The sequence below is a fragment of the Andrographis paniculata genome, unplaced genomic scaffold (genome assembly GCF_009805555.1).
Source record: "Andrographis paniculata isolate CXL003 unplaced genomic scaffold, ASM980555v1 Contig37END, whole genome shotgun sequence".
NCBI lineage: Eukaryota > Viridiplantae > Streptophyta > Magnoliopsida > Lamiales > Acanthaceae > Andrographis > Andrographis paniculata.
Window position 1 is genome coordinate 1,040,750 of NW_026137570.1, and position 9,641 is coordinate 1,050,390.

At 33.8% G+C, this 9,641-nt stretch overlaps 1 protein-coding gene across 2 annotated transcripts; it reads right to left on the bottom strand.

Moving 5' to 3' along the window:
- Nucleotides 1-1,595: 1,595 nt before the first annotated feature.
- LOC127250612 (phosphatidylinositol/phosphatidylcholine transfer protein SFH9) lies at nucleotides 1,596-6,633 on the bottom strand. Of its 2 annotated transcripts, XM_051273979.1 has the most exons (8): nucleotides 6,466-6,616; nucleotides 5,611-5,655; nucleotides 4,733-5,310; nucleotides 3,894-4,066; nucleotides 3,641-3,730; nucleotides 3,059-3,312; nucleotides 2,341-2,561; nucleotides 1,596-2,260 (listed from the first exon to the last, which is right to left on the bottom strand). In XM_051273979.1, exons 3-8 carry the CDS (start codon nucleotides 5,042-5,044, stop codon nucleotides 1,880-1,882), a joined length of 1,431 nt encoding a protein of 476 aa, XP_051129936.1. In that variant the 5' UTR covers nucleotides 5,045-5,310; nucleotides 5,611-5,655; nucleotides 6,466-6,616; the 3' UTR covers nucleotides 1,596-1,879. The 2 variants fall into 2 exon arrangements, with proteins under 2 accessions (XP_051129936.1, XP_051129935.1); XM_051273978.1 differs by lacking the exon at nucleotides 5,611-5,655 and having other exon boundaries at nucleotides 6,466-6,633.
- Between the last annotated feature and the right edge of the window lie 3,008 nt (nucleotides 6,634-9,641).

Here is a 9,641-nt window from a genome sequence, read left to right on the forward strand (position 1 = left end):
ATCAATATGCTTGGTAATTTTTTAACTTTTCGTGTCTGAAATAATTGCAGTCGAAATGTAATGACAGTGAGAATCGTGATGATAATTTTGTGTCAACTGTGAAATCCCTTGTGTATTTTTATGTAATGTTACATAAAAATACTATTTGATCCTATCGACCCCATATTTGAGTCCAATAAATGGATATTTAATATTTATTCTCTGACAACAATGAACTACTTTATCCAGTTGTTCGTTTGGGTGGGAAGTTAGTTGGCCTGCTCCAATAACTGTCATTAGTCATTGGAAGCATTAACTAAAAATTTCACAAATTATTGTCCTCCACTCCACGAGTATAATAGTATTATTGTTATGCTGATGGAGGGGAGGGAGGACTATCATGTATTTGTCTCATTTTTATTTTCCTTTTTAGAGCTTCTATTTGTATGTGTACGTGTAGTGTAAGTTTTCTTTTGTGCATCATTGATGATTTTTCAACTCTTTCTCGAGAGACTTACTCTAGTCTAGGGAGTTTCTTTGACCAGAGTGATTTGGTGAAGAATTTTTGAATGACCAGAGTGACCGAACCCTTGCATTTGCCAGATTGATAAGATTTTGGGTCAAGTTTCCATCTTCTAGATGACATTCTAAATATGTTCATGAATGGTCTTTTGGTAGATTTGGTAAACTTACTCCTCCTCTTTAATATTATTTATAAGAAAGTTCTACTTCCAAGTAATGCTGACATGAGATTTTTCAAAGGCTGATAATTGTCAACAATTCAACTTTGTTGGCTCGGGCCAATGTTTGACGAGTCCAATTCTCATTTAGATTCAAGGTTTGATTTGGGCTTGGGAACCCTAAACCCTAAAACCCAATTCATATCCTTAATATGCTCTATTATATTTATTTATTATTATTACTCAAATAAAATTTCATAACTACTCTACAACTGTATACTAGGTAAAATCTTCGATAGGAATAATAGTGAGTAAGGTATCGGTCGAATATAGCTTGATCCGAAATCCTATCCTAATGTATATTATTGAATAAATAGGGTATTGTGGACATAAATATACTCAAACCTAAATGTATTTGGATCCTACCCGCAATGTATTTGCCTAAAGCGCCAGATCCGACCAAATTTTAAAAAATATATATAACAAATATAAGTCTTCCGATATACCACGCCAACCTATAACAAATATAAATTTGCAAGAAGTCCTGAAAGATGTTGGACTTATGACCGTGAGAGATGAACAGGCAAATGAATGAGCCATCGCCTAACCAAAATTCTGTTGGGCTGACTCAATGGGGTTGGGTTGAGTGGACTTAGTTCACAAATATATATTGTTCTCACTAAACATCACATTAATTAATTAATTAATTAATTATTATTATTTTCAAATTATTTTATGAAACTTGAGTACACATTTTTTGAAGTACCCCCAACGCAAAAACGTAATGAAGAATGTTGATCTATCATCTATAAGCATAACCTAACCCTAAAATATAAATATACACAACCTAAGGTGCAAAAAACATAAAAGAAAATTTGAAAAGAGCAAATTGCAAAGAATATTATAACAACAAATGCACGTTTCACACAGAAAGCGAAAGCATAAACATAAATGCATATATATATAATCTAACCTCAAACCAGATATATAAAAGCTATTAAGCTTAAGTGTTGCATGCCTGTTTATATACTAACACGAATTTCACCATTTAAACACCACAAACACAGGCAGTATAAACACACACACACATATATATATATATATATCCAAGTAAACACCAATTACCAGGACATAAAACTCTACTCACGATAAACTACAAAAGGAATTTTTATGACTACGGATAAGTAATTACCTCGATGGGCGCCTCCGAGCATCAGACATCACCGAAGTAAAGTTGGCCGGGTTTCAGGATCCCATAGTCCCGCGGCAAGAGCAATCAGTGCCCCGAAAATGAGAATCACAATTACTGCAGCCCGTAATTTTTGGTCCCAATAATTGTCTGTCATGCCGTAGTATTGTTGATAAGTTTCCGGCCCCAATGGGAAACCGTCGCGACTGGCAATGTCTGAACCAGGGTCCTGAGTACTGGTTTGTTTTTGCAAGATTGGGTCCTGAATACCTGTGATGATAAGTTTAGTGCACCCTGTGCAAGTGCATTGCCCGCCGAGATATGACGGGACTGCTTGAAAAAACTCCGACAGAAACTTTTTGTATGTCACGCCTTCGATCCTCAGTTTTCGCTTGGTGGTTGGTTTGAGAACCTGCGTTAATGAAAACACAGGTTATATATATGTATGTATGTGTATGTGTGTGTGTGTGTGTGTGTGTGTGGGATGCTTACTTGTATAAATGTTTGGGCAATAACACGGACGACTGAGGGAAGCCGTATGATAATCAAACAGCCCAAAACATTAGGAAAGTGATCTTGGAAAATATTACAGCAGTATCGCAGCGATTGCATTGGAAATCTCAAGGGGGACACGCCATGGCAATCCACCAAAACTGTAATTTGAGGATTTTCGCCACTCACCAAATGAAGAACACCGTATTCCACCTGAGATACTTCACTTATAAATGCTCGTTAGTTGAGAATCCCATTTTAGGTTTAGCATCTATGTTGATGATCTCAACAACCAAAAGAGCTAAACTTGAGCAAAGAAACGGCATGTTGTCTCAAGTATTTATGAAACATACATCTTTGATACCCACCAGCCGAGACCAAATACAAATTGAAAGAGGTAAAAGTTTATATATGAAACTATGCTATTAGATTTAAGTTATACCACTAAATTACATAGTTTAATATGAAAGAGGGTCAGTAGCCACACAGTAATGCCAGATGGGTTCAAAGTGAATCAAGAACTCGAGCTAAGTGCCAAGTAACATATCTAAGTTGTTTTGATTTTCCATTTCCTGAGAAAAAAAAAGGACAAGATGCACACTGGTGCAGACACTACATCATATCACATGTAAAATCGCTAACACTGAAGACACTTCTGAAAAATCATATATAAGAAATTGAAAATATATCATGGAATAATCAGAGGAGTTGAGCTTACCAATTGCCTGAACAAACTGTGGCCTATTACAAGATGGCAGGCGGCAACCCATGCCAAGACGGATAATGAGACAGGGTCGATGCTTCACATCCAACCCATGCCAGAAGACCACATTCGACCAAATTTCAAGTTCTTCTTCAGAGAGAATTCGGTATGTCTCCCTCCAGCTGATTGTTTTTTTCACAGATGATAGAAAATTAGACATATCACCATTGGCAGCTCCATAGAATCTCTGAAGTTCCTCTCTGTTAAGTCTGTACAATATTAATTCCGTCATACTCCATGAAAGAAGGGGCACCAAAAAATACACCTATGCATACACTTCAGTTGGAAAGAAAGCAGATGTTTGTGATATTGGAAAACCTATTCATATGGATGATCAAACTGAGCAAAAAGGTTAAGTCCCTAACAATTGACAAGGTGGGATAGATTACTAGGGAATTAGTTCGAAGAAATGCCGAAAATGACATAATGCACAAGCGGAGCAGCAATAATGACCCACATTGAATTTAATAAATGTCTCTCTAATTTTTACATCATTATATATATATATATCTTATAATACAAGTGCAAAATATTTACCTTTCTGGCAACGAGATCCCCTGAATTTCCAGTTCTTTATGAAGCTGGTCCAACCAGTCAATTGACAAAAGGCCTTCTGGATGATCATTCCTGTACAGTGAAAGAAAAAAATGATAGAGAAGAAATATTAGAAGAGGATGAAAATTAGAGATTTCCAATGTTCTGAAAATTCTAAAATGCAATTCAAATAAGCATGGTTTAGTCTTTCTTTCTGAAAATGACTGGAAAATAAATAAAGTTCAACTCTGCATACACAGTGCTCGGATTAGGATGGAGAATTAGGGAACTCGAGGGAGATAAGGAGCCCAATTGCGGTTCATCATCACTTGGTGAATTTTCAGTATGATTCGAGGGCAATTTGCTGCAGTCTGAATGATCAGATAAAGCATCCACAACGGAGAGAACCAATAATGGGCGAGATATCAACTGAAAACGAAATTCTTCAAAATGTAAGCCAAGAAAAGACAGAAATGTTCAACCTGCACTAAAATGAAATGAACAACAAAAGGGAGCAACAGACATGTTTGCTGATATTTAAAATATTCATAGAAGAAAGAAATTAACAAATATCTGACGTTAAATAAAAAAAACTTCCAACTACTCTCTAATATGTGATTCCAGATAAAAAGAGATTGTGGGCAGTGGGCACAAGAAACAAGGAACACCAAATCTTATAGCTGGTGGAAACTGAACAGCCTCATTCATTATAGACAGGCTTTCCAAAACAAAAGAAGCAACACTGACATGCAACAAAGTATTAGAAAAGTTTTGAAACTATCCAGGTAATTATATTGGATGGGAAAATGCCTGGAAAGAAGGAATGAAACAAATTGGATAGAATTGAGAATAAAATAAGTATTTAAAGCATCTACAATAGACATGTGATTCTAAAGAAACTCTCGTCTCAAACAGGAGAAACAAGAGCTAATTGTTTTAATTGTGCTACTATGCACTCAAGAGGGTTTCTGCATACCCCCCACACAATATGCATATATGTATAAAAACAAAATACAAAAGTTGAACACCAAGCCCATGAATAGCATGTCAAGTTCAATTGTGCAAAATGAATCGAATCTTGAATTGAATAACTACCTGCATTCTTTTAATCAAGAATCCAAATGGTTTCCAGCACTGAAGCCAATTGAGTGGTGGATAACAAAGTACTTGCAAACCTTGCAACCCACTCCAGAGCAAGGGACATTTTGATCGTGAGAATCTTCTAATGCTCTCCAATGCTATAGTTTTAATAAGAAATGATGCCACCTGGCTGCCAGCACCTTTACCAATTTCCCACTTATGTGATGTTGTTGGTCTTAAAGGTTGAGACCGGTTCACAAAAGATTTAAGGCCAGATGAACTTGAAAGGCTTTTAGGTACATTTTTTTTGTTGGCAGAACTGGCCATGTGACCACCTTAAGAGCCAAATGTTGGCCACTAAAAGCTTTATAAGGCAAGCTGAACTAATTCGAGGATCAAGCAAGATTAAAAATAGAAATCATAAGAAAGAGTAAGCAATCATATCTCTTCAGTTAATGGCAGTAGTTAAATGATTAGGGAAAGTTCGACGGATTCAAGTTCAGAAAACCAAGATGGAGCTTCTCAATTTCTGTGAAGGAACAGGAACCTGTTGCCAGAATCATCTTAAAATAAGAAAAAGATATTCTCTGAACCTGCAAGAATATGCAGATTCAATATAAGTAGTTTTCATATGTGACAGATAATGCATTTTCATCTCAGACAAACAATATACCATTGAAAGAATGTTTCAAACTAAATAAATTTGGATTTTCAGCATTGGAAGGCAGGGGTGTTTGCGGCATCAAGAACCAAGTATAAATCATAAAGATTCATTCATATAAAACCTAACAAGTATTCCATTTTAATGAATTGGTAATAGCTACAAGGTGAACAGGTGATATTTAGTTTCTGGACAAAGAAAATGAAATCACAAAAGTGATAAAATACTTAACCGAGAGTCTAGGCTCTTTTGGGTGAAACATGCTGTCTCCATTACACTGAATAAGCAAAAATTTTATATTCATTAAATCTCGTATAGTTAAATCTACCAGAAGAACTAGCTAGCATGAATGCAAACATTAAATAAACATAATCAAAATCTAATAACCTGCAAACATATTAAACATCAAAGTTTAAAAGCTATTGTGCACTCTTTCCAGTAATTTCAAGGTATGATAATATGCAAACTACTGACTATAAATAAATCTGAAAATTGCAAATATTACAACAAGAAGAAAAATGCAGAAATTATCACAAAGAAATCAAATAAGCGTAACAGTGAAATGATAACCTAGCTCATTTTTAGAATATTTAGCTGATTTTCATGGATTGATCCTCCATTTGAACATCACCTTCTGTGAACCATAGTATCTGCATCTCATCATTATGACATCCTTTGGAATCAATTAACTCAATATTGCATATTCCCTCACAAACTAATTCAATCAATGATCAGGAAATAATATCTATTTTAACTATCTCTTTAACACCATGAAAGTTAAAAACAACAATTGAACACAACCCGATCCAAAACAAACAGCACGAACAATTCACGAAAGAAAAAGAATAACACAAACAATCACGCAGTCTCAGCAACCAATAAATAAATAAATAAAATGAAATTATTTGTATTCTGTACAATTCATCGATCCAACAGTTCCATAATTTCCAGTAACTCTTCTAAAACATCCACCAGTCACAATCAATCAATCACATAAAGCATCAATCAGAAAAAGCAAAACCACTCGAATCACAAAAAACACAACCTCTGAAAACAATAAAATTCGAGAAGAAGAAAGAAAACTTACTTCGTCGGTGTTCCTGAAAGCAAAATCGAGAAAAATGGCAGAGAAATGCGCTTTCGGTAAGAAGAAATGAGACTGTGAAGCCTTTGGGGCCCTTCCTTCCTTCCGGTTTGGTAGCGTAGCTTACATTTTGGAATATGCTGCCCCAATAGTAATAAAGAGAGAGTTTAAAATAGGTGACACGTGATACCGACCACGCGGTGCTCAATATATGCACTTAGGCTCACACGTGCCCCAATTACATCGTAAAGCAATGCTCACACGCGCCAATACTTTAGGTTGATTTGATTGTCCTTTTTTTTTTTTTTTTTTTTTTTTTTTAATTATTAAAATTGTGTCCAATTGGATTTTTTAAACTGATGAAATAATTAATTATAATCCAATATATTTATTATTAAATTCGTAAATCAAATTATTGATCCAAATTCGCATCCGTCCAATTAACCTCAAATTATATATATATATATGTTTAAGTAAAATCACTTTTTACATAATTATCATAAAATAACAAAAAAAAAACACTTCGCATTAAAACTTCTATCCAAAATGAACATATATTTTTTTTAAAAATACATAGTATTATTTAATTCAGAGTGTGCCATTTTTGTCAAATTATCCTATTCATATTCCGAAAAAAAATTAATATAGTATTACGTTTATTATTTATATATTACCTACAATCATTTTATACAAAGTACAAAAATTTTTTTTGTACCAAAACTCTCGTACCAAACACAAAACAAACCAACTCTAATAAACTTTTATATTAACTTTTCTTACATTATAGTATCATAAAAAATACTGTTCTCTCCATCCAAATTGCAAGTATACAAACGTCCTATTACAAAGTAAAGTAAATATTTCATCGTATCGTTACTTTTTACACAAAAAAAAATATCATTATACTATTTTTAACTATTTACTATAATTAAAATAATATTATTTTTTAAATCAAAAGTAAACATTTACTTTGTGCATGATAGTATTATTTAAATAAAATTCAAATAAAAAAAATTTAAGTAGAAACCTACCATGCCCATGATTTAAAAAAAATAAAAAAACCCAAAAACCATACAATTATGTTCTAAAAACCCCACAAACAACCCACCAAAGCCAAAACTCTTCACAATAAAATTTAGGGAAACTTGGATTAAAATCCCTCTCAGACAAATATAAAATTCAGTCCTATTAGAAATTAGTTACTCTGCAGTCCCTACTTTATGAATTAGGTTTGTTCTGCAGTCCCTACTTTATGAATTAGGTTTGTTCTGCAGTCCATACTTTATGAATTAGGTTTGTTATAGCTCCCCAATGTGTATTTTTCCCTCAATCACCATTATATACGCAACATGTATTCGAAATAGGTTGATCAATATTTCAAATTTTGTAATATATACCTATATTACTTCCCACTCTACCTCTATTGTAACCTTATATACTTTTAGTTAAAAATCGCATACATTTTCTTTTTGTGAATTAAAAAAAAAAAAACAATTAATTCACGATTTAATAAGGGTAAAGGCAAGAAACCTCTCATAACTCCCCTCACACCGATTTTAAACCCTTTTTCTTCAATCTCTAGGCAAACCGATGCTCTCGAACCTCCGGCAATTAAGTAACAACCGATTCGGTGCAAAAATGTGAAGAAAACAGTTGACCGCTCCCATCCCCCAAGACAAGCTCGAAGAAGTAAGATCTGTAGAGAAGTTTTGATTTGTTGACCTTGATATTATACCTTAGTTTGTTCGATTATTTGAGGTGTAAGTCTTGGTCCTGTGTTTGTATGCATTGGTTTGGTGTTGAGAAGCCCTAAGTGATCGATGTAGTTTTATTTGTTAATCGGATTTGAAATCGTTCATATATTTGCCCAGATACACCGAGTTGAGTGTTTTATTTTGGCACCAATTTTGGATTATTTTATTTATTTAATTTGTGATTTTGTTAATTTTGTAGATGTACATTTTCTTTAGTTACCCGAAAGTTGCATATTTTAGTTTTTTTTTATTGTTCGAGTAATGTGAACTGGTGGTATTTATTTACAAATCGGGGAAAGAATACAAATAGGTTATCATCTGATTTGCAGTACTATGTTTTCATAACGAGGTGGAGAAAATGAAGAAATGCATATTGGATGAACATATTAGAGCCATCAAAATGACTCAATTCGGCCATTTTCTGGACTGCCCAAAGATAAGGTTGTAGTGGCACCGCCTGCTTGCCTTGATTAATAACTTTAGCCCGGAGCCCACGTCATTCAACATCGGAGCTGACATTATGGAAACAACATGATATTATTTTTACCATTTGTTCCCACATGTTAGCATCACCAGATAACTTATTCCATTACCAACATGCTTGCAGAATACATATATATATATATATGTAATATTAATGTATATGACTTTATAATAGCAATGTAGTTGTGTGGGATGTGAAAATTTGGTGTTTAGTTGTGCTATATAGGTAATGGTTGTACTTAGCAAAAACAACGGGTTTTAATCAGCTATTAGAATTCCAAATGATTACCCAATAATAGAATTCAAATACCATAGAAATAACATGATATTATATTTATCATTCGTTCTTACAGAGTTGCATCATCAAATACCTCAGTACATTATTAATATACATGTAAAATATATTTACAAACCTCTACTATTTCATTATATACTTGTGTAATAGAGTTACATACCACTTACTACAATCAAATATACCAGCAGATCCAACCGGTTATATCCTATTGATGCATAAAGTAATTATATTACACCCATTGAATAACGTTACATGTTTTTTAATCACGCTATTGAAAAATATGGCATAAGTTGTTGAATGTAAATGTATTATGCCCAAACCTTTCCACCAAGTATAAATGCCCTGATAACTTGTGTTTCAGAAACCGACCGTTCTTTGTTTGAAACATTCAATTATTGTCGGTAATCAGGGATGAATGTATCATTATAGTATTCCCGTGAATCCCAGAAATCTACGTAATGAATAAACAATACATATTTACCGTAGATGATTGAACAAGTCATAAAGGACTTAGTTAAACTATGTTGGTTGTTACTTGTACATGCTTTATTGTCTTGCCATTGAAAAGTGTGGGCATGTGCTGTCGAATGTAAACGTACTATGCCCAAATTTTTCCATCGGGGTTGGGAGAAGAAGTACTCACACCG

Excerpts from the sequence above, each read along its gene's own strand:
- LOC127250612 (XM_051273978.1), bottom strand. The coding sequence starts at position 5,044 with ATGGCCAGTTCTGCCAACAAAAAAAATGTACCTAAAAGCCTTTCAAGT. Across the intron at positions 4,067-4,732 it reads TCTTGATTAAAAGAATGCAG|TTGATATCTCGCCCATTATT; the intron begins GTAGTTATTCAA and ends TTTCGTTTTCAG. Across the intron at positions 3,731-3,893 it reads CATCCTAATCCGAGCACTGT|GAATGATCATCCAGAAGGCC; the intron begins GTATGCAGAGTT and ends TTCACTGTACAG.